The 25,614-nt window shown below is 31.5% G+C and overlaps 1 protein-coding gene across 2 annotated transcripts in view; it reads right to left on the bottom strand.

Annotated features, from left to right (window-relative positions):
- The window catches only part of LOC145291907 (solute carrier family 15 member 1-like), a 166,290-nt gene that overhangs the window by 65,080 nt on the left and 75,596 nt on the right, over positions 1-25,614 (bottom strand). For both annotated transcript variants that reach the window (XM_080137738.1, XM_080137739.1), the window contains 4 exons: positions 11,312-11,405; positions 10,474-10,615; positions 7,579-7,656; positions 2,660-2,759 (listed from right to left, as the gene is read on the bottom strand). In XM_080137738.1, the coding sequence (XP_079993864.1) occupies positions 2,660-2,759; positions 7,579-7,656; positions 10,474-10,615; positions 11,312-11,405 (414 nt within the window). The remainder of the gene's footprint in view (positions 1-2,659; positions 2,760-7,578; positions 7,657-10,473; positions 10,616-11,311; positions 11,406-25,614) is intronic.

Raw genomic sequence — 25,614 nt, 5'->3', positions numbered from 1 at the left:
AACCATAAGGTAAGACGTCGTGTCAAAGGGGGAGAAAAGCAGGTTCCGCAGCCGCATCTCGTACACTCTTACAATAAAGGAATGGGTGGTGTTGACCTAATGGATAGACTAGCTGAATCTTATCGACCTAGTATACGGGGTAAAAAGTGGTACTGGCCACTCTTCATCAATGTAATAAATTTGTCAGTGATAGCAGCATGGAGGCTTCACTGCAAAACCGATCAAAAAATACTATCTCATTTGGAATTTCGCAGTCAAATCACACTGTGTTTGCTAAAGGCAGGACCACAACATGGAAGAATATCTATGTCGGCTGGAACATTGCCCGCCAATGTAAGATTTGATGGAATGGATCATACATTAGGGTCCACAACACAAGGGAGACGCAAAGTGTGCAGCAAAAATACTAAAAATATGTGCAGAAAGTGTAATATTCGGTTACATGCGGAGAGGGGAAAATTGTGTTTTGAAAAATATCATAAGAAACAATGAAAACATATAAAATAAACACTTCTTTTCTTATATTTTAGATCTAGTATATTATACATGAAATTTTATTTTATAGCTTTATAAGAGATCACTTATTTTACAAAGGAATAAATTGTCAGAATTTCAATGTCGTTCACCTGTAACCTCCCAATGTTCCTTAAATGGAACACACAATAAAATAAAAAATTGATATCATATAAAATTCAAATTTTATATATAAAGTCATTAAGTTATGGTGAACTCATATTTTAAAAATGAACGAAATCGTAAAGCAAATGCTATGGTCGGTCCAAAAAAGGTTAATGACATGTAAGAGGCAAAACATTGTGCTACCACTTAACTTTGAAAAGATATACAGAATTTTTCAAAGAGGATCTGTGAACCTGGAAACATCGCCTGGAGAAATACATTGAAGGACAGCTATGTTAAAAAATAAATATCTTGAAAATTCCAAAGTTTTTGAGTTGCCCTATGTATGTATATTCTATATAAAATAATTCACGATATATATATATATATATATATATATATATATATATATATATATATATATATATGATGATGATGATGATTGCAACGTCTTGTCAGACGAGTGCCACTCCCTCAGACACTTAAGTCCATGAGCCCAAAAATGACTTTAAAAAAAAAAATTTTTTTTAGTCCTACTGGTGAATTCACACGCTCAACCAGGCATGATACTGAAGACAGTCATTAAGATCAATTATTACATGCTTCCAGCGTTTCAAGCCTCCATGCGTCACAACTTTTCCATTGCCACAGGACCATTTTATAGACAAATGCCTGAGGGAGTATCTATACACAGATGATGTTACAGAGCCCCCTCGCCAAACTTTCACAAGAAACACTTGACTAGCTGAAAACACTATCAATAATTCTCCCCACTCTTTATCTGTGCCTAAACCTAAACATAGGTTCCATGATCAAAGCTTCTTTCTAAGAACTGCACGCCTGTGGAATTGTCTTCTGTTTTCCTGCTTTCCAGCTGTCTATAATATGGTTGTCTTCAAGTCCAACGTGAACAAGTTTCTGATGAGCCGTTCCACTTAAGTTAACAAATTTACCGAACTTCCATTATTATCGATTACTATATTGTCCTTTTGACTACTGTACACTCTTTTACCCTTATCCTTGAGTGGCCTATCGGCCTTGATAAGTGTAAAAAAAAAAAAAAAAGAAGTTAGTCATTCACTTGTACTGAAATCTATATATATAAAAGCGAAAATGTGTGTTTGTATGGATGTATGTGTGTTTGTATGGATGTATGTATGTATGTGTGTCTCGCAAAAACTTTCCACACGGGTCACGGATTTTCGCCAGATCGGTATCATTTTAAACTTCCAACCTTCGCCCGACAAATATCGAAAAATTGACCAAAAACGTTAATTCCTTCATCCTGAAATCAGTAGTTTTCCATAACCCCCCCCCCCCCCGTCCTCTCATGACGAGTCCGCTTCTACGCATGCGTCATACAACGTCGTAACCTGATTTAGTTTAAATATTTGAAAAAGCGACACAATTTTGGCGACGTCGTCTTAGCTCAGTTGCTTAGAGCGCCGCCTCATTATCTAAACGTTTTGGGTTCGAATCGTGATGTGAGAGGTCTTTTTTTTTTTTTGAGTTTTTAAATTTTAATATTGAAACAGGGTTATTTAAGCCATTTTTCACGTGTTTTCTTTTTGGGGTATCTGTTTTTTTTATTTCGCTTATTCTTAAGTTTTCATTAACACCCCCCACCCCCGCCCGACCACACACACCCAAAAACTCCCGGGCAACGCCGGGTACCCTCCGAAACCATTTTCCACATGTTTTTTTTTTTTGGGGGGGGGGTTATTTTTCAGATTTTCTAAAGAAGTTTTAACGTTCGTTTTTCTGTTTTCTTTTTTTGTTTTTCTGATTGTTACATTTAACATCGTTCATTTGCCTTACGTTAGTTTTTTTTTTGTGTTTTTTTAAAAATATTTACTTCGCTTATTCTTATGTTTTAATTAACACCCCCCACCCCCGCACACATACCTCGAAAAAATACCCGGGCAACGCCAGGTACCCCCCGCTAGTAACTAATAAAAGAGAAAGTTACTGAGTTGATCAAATATAAAAATTAGATGAGAAAAAAAAAAACTCAGAAATAATGAGTATACTGCAAATTTACCTGTCCTTGGCTGAACTGATCACCTCCAAATGCAGCCACACAAGGTTTGATTCCTCCAGTTCCAAATGCAATCAAACAAAGACCGATCATAGGTCCATATCTGCAAAGGAAGAGTAGAAAACAAAAAATTCTAATATTATTAAAATTTATGTCAGATAAGCAGTTATAAGTGTAAAGTTAAAACTTATGAAAGGTCTTTTGTTAAAAAAAATAATTGATCATCTCAGCTTAAAGATTTATCTAATTATATTTTTTAAAGAATCAATTTCATTCGCAAATATTTCAGAACATTTTTCAAATAAAATTATAAAAGAATTTTGCTTCTTATGTCTCATAACCTACAGATGAGTGACTGGTAAAGGTTGGTCAAGCAATATACAGAAATCTTGCTATGGAAAGCAAAAGTCCTAGAATGAATGCTACCAAAATCAAAGTGTGGTTATAGTATAGTAGCAGAAGAGACTGCGTGATTATATATATATATATATATATATATATATATATATATATATATATATATATATATATATGCATTTGTTGATAGAATATTTGTTCTATTGTTTATTTTAGAAATAGCAGCACATTTTAATGCAAAATATGAATTATTTTCTTTGTATTGATTTCTAGTAATAAACTTCATGGACGCACATGTTTTTACCTTCGTTCCTTCACTTGATTTAAAGGCTGTGTTCGCTTCTACACTAGCAATTCTAACTAACAAATCTATGCTCTCATCTGTTGCATGTTGTCGCTAGGTTGGAAGGATGGTATCATGATAAACGCATACTACACTATATCCCCTCTCAAATGAGAAGGTAATGCCCAGGAGGATGATATCATAACAAAACAGATACTACACTACCCTAAAAGGAGGAGATAATGCCAGAGAAGATGAGCCGATAACAACAGAACAGATACTACAGTATTCCCCAACGTAGGAGGTAATGTCTGGGAGGATGATCTCATGGCAAAGAACAGGTACTACATCCTCTGAATTGAATATTGAATGATAGGACATCAGCCTGACATAGTAAACCTAATTGAGCATTAAAAAATAATACAGTTAATAGAAGTTATAGTATAGTTCCGACTTCAGACAGATACAAAATCTCAATTTGTTACTGAAGTACAATTAAGAGCAGTTTCAATTTTAGACAGATACCAAATTTCCATTAGTAACGAATATGAATGATTTTACAGCATCTTAAACAAACGTTTTCAGCATTTTGACACAATAACCAACAAAATATTGTGACCTCTTTTCATAAAATACTCAATAGGAAATAACTGGAGCATAGAATGATACGAGTCAATGATAAGTGAAAAGGTCTATTATGATAAAAATATCTTAATGCTTAATGTCACAGGAATAATAAACTAATTTATTGCAAAAAGGAAATCATTGATAGAAAATCTCATAGACAAAAAAAAAAGAAAAAAGAAATCAAAACTCTTACTAAAAATGATGGTAACATTTTGTTTAGAATTTGTTTCAATCTTTTCTATAATTTTTTAAAACTAAATGCTGAGCTAATACAAAATTAAATGATTTAGGTTCCGATCTGAAATATTTAAGTTAAGAGATGTGAAATTGATTCAGCCATTTTGTGTTTGGGAATCGTGAAATTGAAACCCAGAATATTACAGCTAATTTCCAAATGCCAGTTAAGATATAAATATCACAGATAATAAATAACAGTATGAATTAACATTCGAGTTATTAAGGGGGAAAATAACCTATATATATATATATAATATGAAAATGTATAAAAAAGAATACGAAAAGTATAAGTTTATAACTTTTCTGTATTCATTTTCTATTGGTGACGTGCAGGAATACAAAATAGTATTATGAAAAAAATTAAAAAACTTCTTTTACAAGTACATAATTTTTGACCGATCCTTCGGTCTTCATTAGTGTAGTGAAAGTGATGCACATACATGGGGGAAGAGGAGAAAGGAAGAGAAGGTATAACCAATGAAAAGGTGCCACATCAGTCTTAAATACATATAAGTATGCATATACACACATACACACAATACATATATACAAATAAAAGAAAAATCAAAAATTAAACAGTAAATATAAAGAAATGCACATTTAACTGTCTAATATTTTGACTTCCAACGATAGTATTTATTCCAAGAGAGAACAAAAATCCAAAGGATATAAGACGTTATGAGGAGAGATGTTGTAAAAACATTTGTAAGTCCAACGGCTATTTTTTCGTTTAAAACACAAAAATGTTGCTTCCAAATTCAACTGTATTTTAAGACAGATACGAAGTGCTCCTTTTTATTTATTTCATATATTAATATGTATATACACATAAGTATACAAAAAAATACTCATATATATATATATATATATATATATATATATATATATATATACATACACACATAAACAAATGCATACACATACATACATATACAAACAGATACACATATGCACATATACATACACGTATAGACAGCTATACAAATATACACACCTATAAAGATACATAAGCAAATGTGAGGAGAGAAAAGGGGATGAGAAAAGAGAGATATAAGTGTGCGGGAAATACATATATATACGGTATATGAAGAAAACAGAGAAAATGTAAGTGTTTTGAAAATATCATACACACATATCTATATATAAATGTGTACATATACACATTCATATACATATACACCCGCATAAATACATACATAATACGCACCCTCATACACATACATAAACCTATATGTATGAGAATATAAAGAAGGACAAAATTTAGAGAAAATGTGGAGGTTTCGGAAAGAGTTAGCTAGAGAGGAAAAATAAAAGGTTTTCCCTACCCCACCATGCATATCAGTCCTAAGGAAAATTTTTATGGTAAATTGGATGCTATGAGGATGTATCTGATGTTGTCTATTGTGTGGTTTGGTAAATTGCAGTGTATAGTTACTGGATGCTGTGTGGATTTGTTTCTAATGGTATGTTTGCGGTTGATAAGGCGTAGACAGAACTCCAGGCCTGTTTACCCCCACGTAATTGCCTTTTGTGCATTCCGTGCAGTATAACAAATATACTAAATTAGAGCTATTGCAATTTAGAGGGGGGATTTTCAGTTGGATGCTGGTGTCTGAAGGGGTGAATATGCTGTTGGTGTTAATATGTTGACATATTAGACATCTAGGCTCGTTGCATGCTTTGTTTCCTTGAGATGTGGGGGTGCGGTTTATCTGAGTGGATGTTAACAAAGAATGTAAGTTGGGGAGCTGTCGTTTGGCACAAATGGGAGGTCTATTATATATTGTGTTGAGTGTAAGGTCCTGTTGTAATTGCTTGAACATCTATTTTATGGGGTTGTGAAGATGTTTAGTGTTATTATTGAAGTCAAAAACCAGAGGTATTTGTGTGGATGTTTTGCACTTTTTGTACATTAGTAGATTATGTCTGCCAATGTGCAATGTTCTATGGATGGCTTGTTTTATTATTTTGAGTAGATAATTGCTGTGGAGAAAGTGATTGGTTAAAATGTCTACGTGCATCATAATCAGATGGGTTTGTACATATCATTTTAATGCGCAGGCATTGACTATATATGATTTATTTTTTCTTGCAATTAGGTGGCAGCTCTCAAAATGTAGGTAATTGTGTCCGGCAGTAGGTTTGATGCATAGTGATGTGGTGATATAATTATTGGAAATGTTAACCAGAACATCTAAAAAAGGGGATGTGTGTGGTGAAGTATTCATTTGTGAATTTTATATTGTTATGACAATTGTTAATGTGCTGATAGAAGTTCAATATCTTTTCGCCATGTGGCCAAATGACAAAGATGCCATCTATATACCCGTAGTAGTGTGTTGGTTTATATGTGTGCATGTACTTTTTGTTTGAATGTGTGCATGAAGATATTGGCATAGCTGGGAGCCATTTCAGTTGCCATGGCTGTGCTTTTTATTTGTAAAAAGTGTTGGTTGATGAATGTAAAATTGTTATGTGGTGAAATGAACTCTATACTCTTGCATATGTTTGTGATGATGGTGTCTTGTAAGTTCTGGGTTTGTAAAAAACTCCTGCATGCGGATATTCCCTCTTCATGTGGAATATTTGAGTAGAGTGAGGATACATCCAACGTGATGAGAATTGTGTTGTCTGGTAAGTTACTGATGTTATGTAGGATCTGTAGGAAGGGTGTTGTGTGTTTAAGATAACTTGGGATGTTTGGCAGCAAGGGGTTGAGGATATAGTCTATATATCCAGAGATCTTCTATAATAAAATTTGTAACAAATGAAAATAAATCTATCAAATACCAGAGAAACAAAAAAAAAAAAAAAAAAAAATGAAATGAACTCATCAAATATCATAGACAATGTATATATCTGATCATTCAAATACTATGAATAAATATATCCAACACATCAGTTTGAGAATATACACCCAAACAAACCAAAATCACTACTGAAGTTATTGACTTTTTAAATTGACATATGTTTATAAGCCAATACAACTAAGAGATTTTTTTTATAAATAACCAAATATTTATTTGTTCAATAGAAAATTTTTTTTTCGATGTTAGTCACCTTCTTCAGGATATTTTTTCTCTTTTTTCTCCATTGCATGGTATTTAAACAAAGGAAATAGTAGTAAAAATAGTCTGTTTTAACACCATGCGACTAAGAAAAAAAAGAAAAAATATCATGAGGAAGACGTCTAACATCGAAAATATTTTGATTTTAAACAAATAAATATTTGTTTATTTTATAAAAAAAATTTCTGCATTGTATTGACTTATAAACATATTTGAATATAAATTTTAAACAACACTTGTATCACAGGAACACAACCTAACTAATATTGACTTTGTTTATTTAAATATATTGACAATTAAGTTTGCAGTATTAGATGGTGTAGCCATTAAAATGGTTAAATAATACTCACCGTTCTGCAGGTGGTATTGCAGTTAATGCCATCACAACATTTCCAATACAATATATCAATGAGATATAAAGAATGGTCCTGAAAAAGAAACAACAGGAGATTATATATATATATATATTATATAATTAGTGAATATTCCAAAGCCAAATATAAATATTTTTTCTTTCTCAGTGTACCCTCTGAAAACTTATAATATATCTTCTTTTTATGAAATTTATATCATATATAAAAATTTTTACAGGGAGACAATGAAAGTGGTTCTGATTCTGAATCTTTATCCTCAATGCGCTGTGAACCATAACAATAGAACCCCCTTAAAACTTTATCTGATTTTAATGAAATATTAATCATTTGAATTCAGAGAGTTTTCCAAAATAGCCTCTTTTGACCATATTAGGGGTGATATGAGAGAAAAGGGGCAATAAAAATAAAGAAAGTAAGATGCTGTTATGAGTATAGTGAAAAAGTACATAGTACTGATCATCATTCAATCGCAAACAACATTGTGTCGTCCTGCTAGTATAGTGTTGGCGTAATAAAATAAAAAATAAAAAGGTAATTACAACTTCTCTTCCAATTTTTGGATTTTGTAGTCATGGCCATATGCATTTTCTTTTCTTTTGGTGAGTTGATAGGTGCTATTTCTTCTGAGGAGTTAAGGGCAAAATAGATTTATTGATTGATATAATAATTAAATGAATGTTTTTGTGCTACGAAATGGTGCTGTCAAGAATTGTGAATGTCAACATACTTAAAGGAATAAATTGTAAGATGGTCACCATAATGATACTTGGAATATAGACTTTTGTCATTTATTTGTTATTTGCTCTGTAATTATATTGAGCTTCATAAATTAAGGATTGGTATAAATAAAAGGTGAAGTATAATTGAAAAAACATATTTCCACAGAAATATAATATATATATATATAAACACTTAAAAAAATCACTAAACACTTTTATAAATATAATATATATATATATATATATATATATAAACACTTTAAAAAAGTCAATATATACAAACATAACAAAATATATTCTTTATATGATCCGACTTAACCAATGTTACCCTGGCATCAAATATGTTCAGTTTAAATTAAGCGTCCTTCACTCTTGGGTAGAGCACTGTTGTAAACGATTTCACTCGCTATTTGCTAAGTGTAATGCAAAGCTTTTTGTAAATAAACAAATTCGATCCCCGTAAAAAGTGGTAGTCAAATGTTTATATAAAACTAGACATTTGATGAGGTCCTTTGCAGGCACTAATCCCATGAGCCAGATAGTAGAACTACTGACTATCAAATTGATGGTTTATGGTTTGAACTCAAGTTTGGGATGGATGCTAGTCTAGCTGCACTGAAGAGCTGTGATACAACAAAACAGTCTACCTGGGGATGACTATATATATAAGTATGTAAATAATAGTTAAAATTTTAACTCTAGAAAAAAAAATTGGAGCTATGTATAGTAATTTTTATATCTAATCTGCAAATAAAAATAGCTCAATAGATTACCATTCAATAAGATAAAATAAAGCTGGTAAATAATCATTTATAAATTGAAAATGCATTAGTATTATTGGAGACATTTTAAAACGCTTTCAGTATATTGAAAATTACTTTTATTAATGACTGGCTTTTTTATTTTTATAGGTACAATTCTCCAAATTCATACTCAAATTGTTTACATGAACATAACAGGTAAAAGCTATCAGTTCCAAGTCTTTTTGAGGTTGAAGGTTCAATCCTTATTGTAGGCGATAATAACCATGAATAGGATAAAGTTAACACTTTTATTCAGTCATGGCTGATGGAATGAGAACAATCTACCCCCATATATTAAATAAAGGGTTTAGTTTGAAATTTTGTATAGATTCTGAGTTCAATTATTAGTTGCTATTACTTGTTTTGATCAGACTATTGTTTTCATCTTGAGTGTTATTTGTGCAACGTTTCAGTCGGTTTGGCTTTCGACCATCTTCAGGCATGTTGGTTGGTGTCTTCGAAATAAAAGGCGAAAAGTTATTTGTAGATATTTTCTAATTGTAGCAAAAACAAAAATTGTACACCCTTAAAATTTTGACAATGGAAAGGTGATAATCCCCTGCTGATCTTTATTACCATTGCCTCACCTTTGTCAACCAATTTTTTTTCACACATACAAAACTGCAACCATAAAACAGAGATAAACTCCAAAAATATAAAAATATCTACGGAGCAAATAACTTTTCTTTCTTTTCCAAGACAAAAAACAACATGCCTGAAGACAGTCGAAGGCCAAACCGATTAAAACATTACACATAACACTCAAGATGAAAATAATAGTAATACAAACAATCAGCCCTTATCTCAAAAATTCATGACTGTAATTCAATTAGGTTCCTAATTTTGAAAGGAGACACTTTGAAAAGAAGATCAGGGATTACATCATCTGAAATGTTTTGAATATAACAAACAAGATGAAAATAGATTTCTGAATTTTTTAGATAAGGATCGATAATTTGTATTATTTAGATTCTTCAGACTACCGTTCTCATCTTGAGTGTTATTCTCACAACATTTTATTTGATGTAATCTGCGACCTTTAAACAGAAAGATTTCTGTGTTTGATTAAGACGATTGCGAATTACTTAAAACTTCTGCCCAGTCATGGCTTACAGAATAAAAGCATGCTACCCCCATAGATTAAATAAAGGGTTCTATTCAAAATTCCATACAGATTCCAGTGTTTGACAGAAAGATTTACAAGTTCAATAAGATGTATCTAAAGAAAGCCAGAGGTTACATCATCCAAAACGTTATAAGAATAAAACTCAAAATGAGAACAATAATCCAAATAATACAAAAAATGAGAAAAGTAGTTCTCAAAAACTCCAAAACACAAAAATTCTTACTTGTATTTTCCTAAAAAGCTATCTGCAATAAGCGCTCCAATCAACGGAGTGAAGTAACAAAGCATGGTGAATGTGTGGTAGATTGCAGTCGATGTATTTGCTTCAATTTTCAGCTGCAACGTCAGATACAATATGAGAATGGCTGAAAAGAGAAAAAAATCTAATTTAATTCAAAATTATAGAATTACATTTATTTAAATAACAGAAAATAATGATTTATCCGATCAAATCATTAGTAAACATTAATAAACATGCTACAAAAGGGGAAAGGATGCTTACATAGGCATATCAAACTATAAAATAATATATGTAAATATAAAAGTATCTCAAAATATATTTTCTTAATGCTATTTATTTTCAGCAATTAAAATAATACTTTAAATATCTAACATAAAAAAAGATAAAAGGAAAATATTTCCATATGATTAAACCGTTTTAGAGCATTTTTTAGATTATTCAATTTCCATTGTTTTATGTTAGGGATACAAATGCATGCAAAACTAACATTAAATCGAATATGATGATGAGTGAGATATCAGGAGTAGGAATTTGCATTAACTTATTCCATTTATTTTTATTTTATTATTAAATATTAAAAGTTGGTCAAATAACTTTTTAAGAGATAATTTAATTTGTTACCGAATTGAAAAAAGGGGAATGTAAAAACAAGGAGAATATGAAAAAAAAAACAAAAAAAACAACCGAATATGAAAAAAAAACCCCAAAAAACCAAAAAAAACGAATATGAAAAAACGAATAACAAAAAAATTGGTCAATATTTAAAAAATATTTTGCAAGTCATTTTCTGGATAAATACAATAGCAATAAAGATTCTTACTTTTCATTCCATAAAAAGAAAATCTTTCACAGAATTCATTTCCAATGATGAAGAAAACACTCATCGGATATTCACCTTTTCTTGTAAACATGTTCTGAAAAACATAAATGAATAAAAAAGAGGATTTATCCATAATTTGGAAAAATATGAAATAATGATTTAGTAAAAAGTAATAGGTTTTGGAGTGACTGGGCTCCCCTCTGTATCGTTTTAAGCAATGGTTTATAAAAAACCTAAAAAAACAAACAAACAAAACAAAACATTGCACTAAACAATAAAAAAGTGAATGTAACACAATAATATTCATAAAGCTTTCTGCTGTCAGTAAAGGAGAAATCCTAAACTGAAGCAACTGTTATTGTGCTTCCATCGAGTGAAATATCTAAATAAGGTAAATATCTAACCATTTAAAATTAAAAGGAAATTATTTGTCTTGAATATTAAAAAAAATATAAAATAGTGCTTATTTTTATGTCCCCTCTGAATATTGGCCGACTTTACAGTAAGTTTTTCTTTTTAGTTTATTTTTATTTTACTTTTCAAAGTAGAATTAACATTAAAGTGTAGTATCTATTCTGATATTATACTTCATCTTTCCTCTTCTCAGTCAGGAAAGGAAAAATCCTTATAGACTGTGGCATAGGGACTTGTTCATAAAATTTTAGATCACTTTTTCATAATCTTAAAAAGTAATGAACAAAAATTTTGTAAAATAACCCAATTTTCTCTCACTCTCTTAATGTTCATAAATAATATGACTAAAACTATCCAAACGCCCCCCCCCGCCCCTCAAAAAACTAACTAAATAGCAATAATTTAACCAACATAACTATGAATAAGATAAAAGCTCATTATATTTATAGTATTTCTGATATTTGTCTGTCTGCGAATAAATCTAATGTCCTCAAGGAGACAGCCATCCTAAATACGTCAATCCATTTTTGCATTCTTTTTGAGAAGAGGACATTTTCTCCTGAAATTGTAAAAGATGTTACACCAGCCCGGATATTTTTTTATTAATATTTAGCAGCAAGTCCCATATTTACTGATTTGATATGTGAAAAATCTTTTGAAAAATAAATAAATTTGTAACTTAACTATTGTCTGTGATTGTTTTTGTTCATACTTCTTTCACCATTCTACTTTTTGGATGGGTGGGGGATCGCTATCAGCTTTCATAAATACCAACATACCTGTTACCAGCAATACTTCAAGCAAACTACCTGTCTTTTAATTTTGTTTTAATTATTCTTAGCTATAGTTTATAATTAACCGAACAAATTATCCAGTCCTCTGTATTTTCTTGTCCCATCTCACAATGTTGATTGAACTACTCAGTTATCATTTTTAATACCTCTAATGTTTATTTAGAGAAAGAATAACTCTTTTCAGCATGGTCATCTAATTTACATGTGTGTGTACATACCATAAATATGTATGTAAATTAGATGGCAAAATAACAAATATTATTACTTCTATATACACTGATTCCATGCTTCTATAATAATTTAATGTCTCTTTGGTAGAACAATTTGTTTTTAACCTAAAAATATGCCTCAGTTTTTTTATATCACTTCTTCAATGGAGCCAAATCTATTTTTGTGGATCATTCTCTGGAGGTCTGCAAATAGTCAATAATGGCTTGGGGTAGAAATAATTTGAAGTGCAATTACTATAGTTTTATTATTGTTGTGATCGACTTGTGATACAATAAATTAGTGAATGAGAATCTTAATTTGCAATCATTTTCTGGGTGATTTCTTTCTTCAAACACACCAATTATGATATAGAATATTTATTATTGATGATTCCTTCCTTTCTCATGATAATTAATGAACCTTGCACATCCTAAAATACCTTTTGGGATGTGCAAAAACATTTCCTACTGATGTTTGCATCTATGGCCACTTGGGACGACTTTCACCTGCTGCTGTCCACTCAACTTCTGATTTGGCTCTGGAGTAAACTGCTGCATTCATGTTTCATCCATTGTCACATAAACAGAACTCATTTTTGTTGTGTTCAAACAACGTTCTGAATTGTCTATGCATTTTTGTTAACGCGCTACCTATTTTGAAAACCACTTTCTCATTGACAAATTTTTATGCTAAATGGCAAATACACTCCCTCCTAATATCTTCAACTCATGAAACTCAATGTTATGATCGGCCAAAATGAGTTTATGGATTTTTTATTTTTATGGGCATCTGCAAAAATTTAGGTGACCAGAATGTTCAGCATGATTTGTATCTGTACAACCATGTTTTAAAATTAACATAAAATTAACATACCACATCTTAATCATTGTTTCCAATGAAGCAGAGTTCAAATAACACTTATCAAGTGATTGCTTTGCTTGAACAATATTTGTTTCCCATCAGAAAGCAATGCTTAATCAACACACAAAATTCACATTTTTTGCATTATTTTTAAAATGTGCAACTGTAGCTTCACAGAAATAACTAATTTATGAAGTAATTAATCTGATAGAGTTCAAATTTTGATATGTTGACATTTGAAGGTTAGTACTTTATAAAATTCATATGGATTTTTTTATCAGTGGCATCATCTACATGTCAATCTTATTTAGTGATATTTAATTCAAAGGGGTAGAGTGTAATATCTGTTCTATTGTCATGATACCATCCTTGCAGGAATACCTCTTTTAGGGGGAGAGTATAATGTAGTAGTTGTTCTGTTGTCATGAGATCATCCTCCCTAACATTACTTCCTCGTTTGATGAAAGATGGGAGAGATAATATGGTAGATGTTAGTTTATTACGATACTATTTTCTTATATATTACCTTCTTCTTTAGTGGGAAAGTTAGTATACACTCAATCATGATACCATCATCCCATGCATTAATTTTTCCTTTTGAGAGAGAGAGAGGGAGAGAGAGAGAAAGAGAGAGAGAGAGAGAGGTAGTGATATATTAGCAAAAATATGTGAGCTCTGATCACATATTTTGTTAGTATTATTAATAATAAAATGCAAAGTGACTTATTTTTAGTTATGCAAGAGTAAAGTCGTCAACAATATGTCACAGCTTATGAATTTTTTAATGAAATCAAAGTAGAATAAATAGTGGTTGTGACCAAACAGATCAGGGATACACCTAGTTACATCTAAATAAATAGCAAATATCTTAAAAGAAAAAAAAATCTTTATGTCCCCCCCCCATTTTCACATTCCCATTTTAACAAAATCATTGAAAAGAATTATTTAATGTTTTTATGTTTATTAAACATAAAATATTAGCTTGTAGATTCTCCAAAGTCGATCATCTGTGATGAACTTGTTTCATTACAGGTTTTGTATTTTAAATCATCAAACCCACTCTACTAGCAACCTAAGTATTTCACACATGAAAATACTTTCTGCTCAAATGTGATGTGCTACACACCACATAAACATTTCAAACTAAATCGCCCAACAGAACAAAGAAACTATTTGTGACAAACGCTCAGCATTAACCAACGAAAATCGTTCCTGTATTTAAAGCCTTCTCACAGATCTAGTTATATCCTGGACTGACAACTCGATAGACTTCAATTTCAGTTTACTTTTTACACATTTCATTAAAATGTGTAAAAATAAATATTACATCAAAGGGATAGTAAATAATTAAGTAAAAAAATAAATTAGGTATTTCTGGAGGATTATTTAAAATAATCAGATTCTCCCTAGACAATAGAAAAATCCAAGTTGTTCTTGATGGCCATATATCTAAACAATATTATATTAATACAGGTCTGCCTCAGGTGGCAATCCTTGGTTTTTATTATCTCTGATATTCATAAACAACTTCCCTGTTAAAATTGTGCCTGAGATATTTGCTGATGACACCATACTATGTAATAGACATAGAAAAAACGAATATACACATATCCAGGGCAATGGCATAAACCCTAGAAAATAACTCAATCTGTAGTGGAATAGGGCCATAAATTGATGCTGGAACGCCTTCTACTCTAATAATTTCTTCCCTCTGACTACTAGACCTGAGAATTCCTTCCCTATTTTTTGCTTCCCTGACTGTACTAACCTGCAGAAGTTAAAATGTAATATGAACAGATATCTCGCTGCTCAACTTCCCACAGTTCCTTGTTAGATACGATCTCAAATAGTGGTCCCTTGCATTCCAAGTGGCAATATGCCTTATTTGGGGTGAAGAGTAAAAATAAATAAAATAAAACGTCCAATTTCTGATTTAAAATTCTATGATCTTAGGCAATTAAAGAAATTACTTCGGTGTTGATTTTGATTGGATCAGAGAATGGGCATTTTTTTTTTTCAATCAACACTCCTGGACCTTGGAATAGACTTTCAAAAGAGGTAATAAATGCAACAACAATGCAGCAATTCAAGGTGGTGGGTTGCCGTATTCTCTTCTGCATAAATTTCTACCACTCTTTTTCTACATGACAACTAAAGCATGCTTACTTTATTTTTTGTCAAATAAATTGAGGTTGAATTGAATTGAAATGAATTGGTTATTCACAATGCGATACTACTTTGATAAACCTGAATGTCTGCTTACGTTTAACACATTTTTATTAGAAAAATTACAAGAGAAAATGATTAATTTTAGAAAAATGAAAACTCTATTTCTAATTTAAGATTCTGTAACAATTATTTATGTTATACTTGCTTATTTTCCATCACATTTGAAATTGAGAAAGCAGAAACAAAATTCACTGACATTTAAAAAATTATTTTCTTCTTTCAAAAGGTTAGTCATTGTATCATTGTGGCAGGTGTTCATTATAAGATATTCTGTTCAACATTTTAGTTTAGTTTCAGATTATTTGCAAAATAGTTGCTTTATGACATATCAGCCCTTTCAGAATTATTTAATGCCAAACCTAGCCATTCAACTGAGTTCCAATGTATGGTGCCTCCCCGTAAAATGTTCGCAATAAATACTCACCTAGCTGAAACAACCGCTAACAACTTTCTTCACTGCCCAAAACCAAAGGAAAATTTTATGAGCTGAGTTTTTTTCCTAGAACTGTCCATCTGAAGAACACAATATTGTGTGTCTGCTTCCTGGCTGACTATAACATGATAATCTTCAAATCTAATGTGAATACATTCCTACTGAGTTGTCCATTTAGATAATGTAGCCCTACTCAATTCCATCTGAGTAATCTTGTTATCTCAGCATATACTTAAAACTTAACCTTTATCCTACAGTGGCATCTCGACCTTAATAAGTAGTGACCCTCAAAGTAAAACAACAAGCAACAACAAAAAGAAAACAAAAAGAAAAAACAGTCATTATGGGAAAAGTTTTTAATGGCTTAAGTTCTTAATATATTCTAATACTAGCTGTACCCTGCCACGCGTTGCTGTGGCTCAAATTGCGCAATGGAAAAAGTTCCAAAATGAGAAAAAGCATGTTTCTTATAGGTTTAATTTTCCATTTTGCATGGGTACACCGTTTTTGTTGTTCCATTTTCTTAGCTGATATAGAGATTTTCCGGTGTGGTGACTCTTGAATACGTAATATATATTGTCCATGTGAAAAAACAGTCAGTGTGTAACTGTAAGGCCCACAATTGTAAAGATTGTTCCCTGTGCTTTGTTGATGGTTAATGCAAATGACAATAAAATTGGAAAGTTCAATTTCCTAAAGTGTAATGATGTATCTGGTGGAATCATAGGAATGCATGGAATGAAGATATATTCATCTTGAAAGGTCCTGTAAAGATTGTTGTTTCTATGATATTGTTTGTTAATTTTTTTTTACTGCAAGCTATGTGCCATTGCAAAGCTTGGATTGGTTTATATTTCACAACATGATAATTAGTACACCAAATTTCAGTTGCAATACATGCGGTGGCATCCCTGGCAAATATAGCTGTTTGATAATTAACCACTTTATCTGCTTTCACAACAGTGTCGATGGATTTGTATTTGACTACCTCACTTGGAATTTTACATTGAATAATAGCGTTAAGTTCATGGGCATCTTTGTATTGACCTGCAAGAATAGCTCATTCACTCAGTCAAATGGAATTCTTATAATTTGAATATCTGCAAAAACATTTTAAACTAACTATTCTTTTGATGAAATAAAATTACAGAAATTACAGAAGTTAAAAGTCAAAGAATTTTGCCCTTAACTCTGATCAGCTGGCACTTTTTCGTACCCAATTTTCTACAAGTGATGCAAAAGATTTTGTGCGGATCGAACAGTCGGCAACTGGACATGCATATTTTGAGTTAAGTTTAATAGCTTCACATGGAACAAAAAAGTAGAGTATTTGAGGCAAGCATTTATTTCATCTGCTGGTGTTGATTGAAGAATAACAGGTAACATTTGTCTGAAATCTCCTGCAAGCAATATTACTGCATTCCCAAATGGTCTGACATTGCCACGCAAATCTTGCAAGGATCGACCAAGAGCCTCAAGTGATTTTTTGCGTACCATTGTGCATTCATCCTAAACAATAAGTTTGCATTTCTGCAATATTTTTCCCCATATTGGATGTTGTCAAAAAACAAATATATAACAAATAAATGTTATCAAAGGCAAGATAAATTACTTTTCTGCCAAACTGGATATATGTTTTGTGTTTTTATTCAATGGAACATATTTATTCAGCTCAAAAACCATACAGTGTTTACCGATGTATTGGAACATTCAAGATGGCGTCTGATTCTCTCTTTAACACAGTAAGTTTGGGAAAAGGTGTTATGAATAAAAAACCAGATAAAATACTGTTAAAAACTCGCTCAATATATGTTACCGTGACATATGTTGACATATATTCGGCGGGTTTTTAATAGTATTTTGTATAGTTTTTTTATTTATAACACCTTTTCCCAAACTTATGGTGTTAAAGAGGGTGTGAGACGCCATCTTGAATTTTCGAATACATCGGTAAACACTGTATGTTTTTCGAGCTGAATAAATGTTACATTGAATAAAAACACAAAAAATGTATCCAGTTTGGCAGAAAAGTAACTTATCTTGCCTTTGATAACATTTATTTGTTATATATTTGTTTTTTGACAACTTTTTCGAAGCTATGTGTACAGTAATACAAACCCAGAAAAACATATTGTAAAATTTGAATTTAACATGAAAATACTATTTTAAAAAATAGCACGATAACATAAGTGCATAAGTGCCACTTTAGGTACTCCTTGGGCGTTGAGTTCCATGGCGACCAGCATAATTATTTAATGGTCGCTCCCTTAGCCCCCCCCCTAGTCAAGGCTAATGCATGCGCACGTAACATTTTTTTTATTTACTGACGTTGGCTTAGTAACTAAACGATTTATTGATAATTTCGTAACCCTTAAACGCATGCCAGAAGATTTAAATTGGTTCATTATTGTTATAATGAAAAAAAAAAGTGGTTTGTACTACTGTACACATAGATTCGAAAAAGTTGTCAAAAAACAAATATATAACAAATAAATGTTATCAAAGGCAAGATAAGTTACTTTTCTACCTAACTGGATATATTTTTTGTGTTTTTATTCAATGGAACATATTTATTCAGCTCAAAAACCATACAGTGTTTACCGATGTATTGGAACATTCAAGATGGCGTCTGATTCTCTCTTTAACACAGTAAGTTTGGGAAAAGGTGTTATGAATAAAAAACCAGATAAAATACTGTTAAAAACTCGCTCAATATATGTTACCGTGACATATGTTGACATATATTCGGCGGGTTTTTAATAGTATTTTGTATAGTTTTTTATTTATAACACCTTTTTCCATACTTACGGTGTTAAAGAGAGTGTGAGACGCCATCTTGAATTTTCGAATACATCGGTAAACACTGTATGTTTTTCGAGCTGAATAAATATGTTACATTGAATAAAAACACAAAAAATATATCCAGTTAGGTAGAAAAGTAACTTATCTTGCCTTTGATAACATTTATTTGTTATATATTTGTTTTTTGACAACTTTTTCGAATCTATGTGTACAGTAATACAAACCCGAAAATTTAACTAAAAACAAATAATCAGACTTAGCTTGTTATAATAGGTGTGAATTTATTTGCCCTGGTGTATCACACTCGTGTTATTTTTAGTCCGAAAATAAAGAAGAAGAAATCCTTCCCGACTGGTCAAATGTTTTTGGCGATAAGTTGGGATGAAACGATAAATTAATTTTCTTTAGAAAATTCGTTCGGGTAAGAAGCGGCGTGAATAGACTCCTCGAATTTTTTTTTGTCTTTTTCTTGGAGCTCTCCGGAAACGGTGAATGTTCAATGTCACTGTCAAAATTAGTTCCGGGGTAGACGCTACAATTAAAATTTACTAATTTTTAAATAAAAAAGTAAAAAAAAAAAAAGTTAATAAAAAATTGTTGCTTATGTGCGCATAAAAAACTTTTCTTTTTTTTTTTTAGCTTAGGTCCACCTTGGAATCACCCCCCCCCCCCAAACCTCCAAATCTTAAGAATAGCTTCCGGAATAAACATCACTTTTGGAGGGGGGGGGGGGCGGCGGCTAATAAACACCATGGGGGGGGGGGATATTTAAAAAAAAAAGTCGATAAAAGTCGTCATTTAAAAAGAAATTTAAAATCAAATGTTTGTAAAAGTGAGAAATTATTAATAAATGTTTAGTAACATTTTTCGGTGCTAATGCAGAGAGTGATCTGCGCTATATTTTTTAAATCGTGTTTCTTTTTTATTCCAAAAAACTCAAAAAGCAAGCGACAAACTATTTTTTGGCCTCATATAATAAAGAAAAAATGTGTAAATTAAAAAATATGGAAGATAAACAAATGAATTATGTTTCTTTTTGTTTTTTTTTTACTTACTAAACAGAAAATGAAATCTTTCGTCAATTCGTGGCTGTGAAATTAATCGAACCGGAAGTTCAGTTTTATCAACAGAACAGATTCGCAGTAACGGTTAAAAAAAAAAATTTATTTTATTTAATATTTTAATTTTAATAATTCGCGAGGTAAATTTAATTTAAGAACATAAAAACATACCTCGACTCTAAAAATGGGTTGTCTGAAAATTTCAAATAAATTGGTAACGTAGAAATATGGTTTTATTCGTTTAGAACAAACCAACATTTACATTTTTATATATATAGATTTATAGATCACTATTACTTAATTCCAACTTCTGTCACAACGAATTACTTCCCTTACATGTAACTTACAAAAACAAATAAAAAATATGCATATGTGTATAATAAATAAATTGGAATTGTGAAACATAATATAATCATTACTGATAAATATTATAACATAATATCAACACTACTACTAATTTTCAACACTACAATATTTGAACATCACGTTGGTCATGAGAACATTCAGTTTAAAATATTTACTTTCCATAACTTTCTTTCAAATGGCTAGTCAGATTCAAATATCCATTTGTCAGATGTAATGAAAAATCTAACAAGATAAATTGCATATTAGAAGATATGTGTGTGTTTATTTAGTTATTTTACTCTTTCACTTATTAAACGTTTCAAGAGTGTCTCATCAATTATTCCAACTAGCTAATAATATTATTTCTAACTTGAGTAGAGAACTGAGATTTAATTTTCTTTAATCTTTAGAATGGAGAGTCAAGAAAAAGAAAATCAAAAGTTTCGTGTTCCATAGCAGAAATATTGATTGCTTTCAGCTGAATTCTGATATTGTATTGATTAGCAACGCATGATCTATTTGCCATTATAGTCACTTTCGCTATTGAATGCCATCTATGAGGAATTTCCGACTATTTTTGTCCTGATTTCTTTAGAAACAAACAAAGGAGATGGAGAAAGAAGGAGTGTTTATTGTGGATCCATCGTTACTGATCTCAAATGGTAAAAATTGAAGGATTTAGATTATTTAGACGATTGTCCTCATTTGGAGTGTTATTTTCACGTTTCAGCCGATGTAACTTCCATCCTTCTTCAAGTGTATCTTATCAAACTTGGGAATCTGCACTAAATTTCGAATGGAACCATTTATTTAATCCACAGGGGTAGCATGCTCTCATTCCATCAGCCATAACTGGGTAGAAGTCTTGAGTAATTCACAATTCTATTCTTAGCATCAACCACACTGAGGATTGAACCTTCAACCTCCAGAAGAGCGTAACTTAGAACTAAATTATAGGTAATATTTTATTTGTTACAGTTATGCTGAAATTCTACATAAATTCCAGAGTTCGACAGAAAGATTCCCAAGCTTGACAGGATACACCTGAAGAAGATTGGCAGTTACATCAGCCGAAACATTGGGAAATAATACTCAAGATGAAACCAGTAGTTCGAATAATTAAAATAATACAAATTATTAACCCTTATCTCAAAAATTCAGAAAAAAAGTTGAAGTTAAGAATTTCCAAAGGTTCAGTTTGTCTGTTTTGGGTAATTTTATGCTGAAACTCAAAACACATTAAAAATGATTCATTGTATATGACAAATTAAACACAAGTTGCTATTTTACTTAAACTTGATCGTGGGGGGGGGGCTGAACATTCATACCTTTGTTAAAGGTATTAGTGGATAAATAATGATACATTCAATCAGATTTGAATGAAGTTGCAATAAAATAATTACTAACATTACTATTATTACTACTAATATATATGTGTATATGCTATAATAGAAGTAGTGGGAGGAGGTGAATGATGTAAATTGAAAGGAGAAAAAGATTATGGGAAGGGGAAAAAACAGGAGAAAAAGATTATGGAAGGAGGCAAAAGAGAGAAGAACAAGATTATGGAAGGGGGCAAAAGAGAGAAGAACAAGATTATGGAAGGGGGCAAAAGAGAGAGGAGAACAAGATTATGGAAAGAGGCGAGAGTGAGAGAGGAAAGATTATAGAAGTGGGGGAAAGAAAGACATAAAAGAGAGAAGGGAAAGAGATTACGGAAGGAGGCAAGAGAGAGGAGCAAGGAAGAGGAATGAAGAAAAATGTTTTTATAATCATCAGCATGTGTTGTTTAGAAACTGACTTCTACAGTAATCTATCTTTGTATTTATCCTGCTTTCCAGCCTTATCATTTTCTTTGATATTTTCCTTGGCCTACATCTGCCAACTAACCCTGCTATTCTTTATCTTCTAATCTAAGCACTCTCCTCTGTTCTGTGAATGTGACCAAATAAACTAAGTCTCCTGTATTGCACACATCTCCCTATACTGTCCAGATTTGATCTTCCTCCAAGGCCATCCTATCTAAGTCTGTATTTAAAATCCCTTCATCCACATGCTTGAAGGATTCTTCTCTTGCTTGACAGTAATAACTCTGTGCTAGTTCGTAATGGCAGAAGTTTCCTGAACTTACTCCACCCACTCTTAACTCTTGCAATTACACTAGCACCAGTTCATCCTTGTCCACTAATGCATTCAACAATGTAAAACTATTCGTCAATCTCAATAGTCTCGTCTATCCAAATATACTTTCTCCACATATGATTTCTCATTCATTACTTTAGTTTTACATTTCTTGTGCACAAACTAGTTATCACTCAAACAAGATTAGAAAGTGTTATCACTCAAACAAGATTAGAAAGTGGACCTTTAGTTTACTTTCTGGCTGCTTTGTAATTCTTATTTTGACTGTTAGTCCTTACATTTCATGAACGACGTTTCTGACAAAGGGGGAAGAATTGCTGTTTTCTGAGTCAGAATCTATCTATCTGACACTTAGCATTGTTTAGTCTTTGATCTTGAAACTGTATTTTTTAGCTCCTTATATCAAGTGATTTCATACCTTGTCTCGAGCGATTTTCACAAAGAAAAGAATCTACTAATAATTCCACCATAATTCTTGTGTACTCAACGCTTACAAGTACTACAAAAAAAAAAAAAAAAAAAAAATGAGTTGTTCATAACTCTCTTTGCACAAACTGAACAGGGAAACTTTTCTCTTTCTGGGAACTTTTCAACACTACAACGATTGATCACAACTTTGTCATGAGAACATTTAGTCTCAGACATTTACTTTCCATAACTTTCTTCCAAATCCTTAATTGAACAAGTAAAGATTTTCATTGCATTGCAGACAAACACCAAATCATTAGCATACAGCATTTCTCTTGGACAACCTGTATAAGAGTCAAACATGGCTTAAGATGGAGTACTATTGCTTTTCCTGCCCTGACAGCAAAACTGGCTTCAAAATCTACTACTCCCTACTACTGTTTTCTCACAAAAGAGATGTTGCAAATATCTCTTCTCCATCATTATATTCATGCCATGTACTTGACTGAGCTTTTATTCTATTGTCACCCCCCCCCTTAAAACATTCACGAAAAGCACTCATCTAGCAACAATCACCGTCAGCAATTTCTATTACTCTCTATCTGTGCCTAAAACTAAATGAAAATTCCATGAACAAAGTTTCTTTTCTAGAACTAACCATCTGTGAAACAAAATACTGCAGGGTTGCTTTCCGGCTGATTATAACAATCATTTTCAAGTCCAATGAAAACAACTTGTTGAGCCATCCTATTAAATAATCAAATTCTACCTAATTTCCACAATTACTGATCACCACAATGTCGTCTCATCGGCAACCTAGCACTCATTAACCTCTACTCTATCTTCGAGCGACCTTTAGACATTAATAAGCAGTGACCCCCCCCCTAGTAAAAACAAAAACAAAACTTGTTTAAAACTCGCTGGATAATGCTTTTAAGAGACATGAAAAAGTAACAGACTGTACAGAACCCAGATGTACCCCCAATTTAAGATTAAAGCTATCACTAAATGTACTGTTAATTCTAACACGACTTTGTGCATTTATCTACATTACTTGAACAGTCTTCAACAACTAGCTTGCTTATAATTTATGTAAAGCTCAGGAGACATCTCACGGAACCATCAAAAGCTTTCTATAAAACCACAAAAACAAAATACAAGTTTTTCTTCTTACCAAGATGCTTCTCTTGCATTGGTCTCATAATAAATATATCATCAGTGGTACCAAAGAATACAAATGTAAAGATCAGAGATTAATTTACATAATTTAAAAATATCTATATTTTATGGTGTAAGGAGTTTGGTTGAAAATCTTTAATTTTAGGGTTGAACACTATATGCATGGACTGGTTGGTTGGTTGGTTTTTTACAGCATATCAACCCTTTTCAGGTTATTTAATGCCGAATTCAGTGATTTTGAAGAAAAATGTTTTGATAGAATATATATATATATTTTCTTTAAGTAATTTTCTATTTAACTCATAGTTGGGACCCTAACAAGTATTACCACTCTGGGTCAGAGTGGGCCTGGGAGCAATGGCAATTAAAGGGTGGCTCCACACTCCCCAAAGCCCGCAAGCTGGGGCCTCACCATTGGATATAGTTTAAGGTCATATCCAAGACCTATATGCATGGAAGATCATAGAAAGCTTAACACAATTATGTAATAGATAACCATCATATTTATGTACTTAAAAATATTGAACAAAGATTATTTATAATGCTGAAACTTTTACGAAGGTGGTTTTAATTTTATTTCAAATTTTTACAAACAAAGCGGTTTAGTATCTGCAGATAATCTTAAATTAGTTTAATTTACTTTGTATCCAATAAAATTTAGTGGTCCAAAATGTAACAGTTTGAGTATTAACGATATTAGGATATGATCTAAGCTTTTAAAAATAAGATCTTATCACAATTGTGTTCATTTATGCTTGACCCATTTTCCATTAAAAGTTATTTCAGAAGTTTTAGATTTTAAAATAAGGTTTTTGATAAAGACTGAATCAAGTTTGAGAAGAAAAAAAAATGAACTTAACAGTTTGCACAAATATTAACCATCAAAATTATGCAACAGTTTTTTAATTATGTTTCTTAATTTTTTAGGTAAAGATTGATAATTTGTATCATTTGAATTAATTATTCAGACTACTGTTCTCATTTCTGTGTTATTTTCGTAATATTTTGGCCGATGTTACTTCTGATCTTCTTCAGGTGTATCTGGTCGAACTTGGGAATCTTTCTGTCAAACTCGGGATTCTACATGGAATTTTGAATGGAATCCTTTATTTAATCCAGGGTATGGCAGGTTAGCATACTCTTATTCCATCAGCAATTAATTATAAATAGTAAATAATATATATAGTAATTTTCCGCAATCTGTACTAATAAATATTAATGTAGAGTGACAAGTAAATATACATCTAAAAAACAGAAAATAGATTTAAGGCTTCTAAAATTCATATTAGAATTGTCCACAAGGACCCGTAGCGTAGTGGATAAAGTATTTTGTAAAATTTAGTTGTAAGTTACTCTTCTGAAGATTGAAGGTGCAATTTTCACTGCAGATGACACTCAAAATACAATTGTGAATTATTAGGACTT

This window comes from Euprymna scolopes, chromosome 13 (assembly GCF_053919585.1).
Source record: "Euprymna scolopes isolate OS-2025 chromosome 13, ASM5391958v1, whole genome shotgun sequence".
NCBI lineage: Eukaryota > Metazoa > Mollusca > Cephalopoda > Sepiida > Sepiolidae > Euprymna > Euprymna scolopes.
This window is presented reverse-complemented; position numbering and strand designations above follow the sequence as displayed.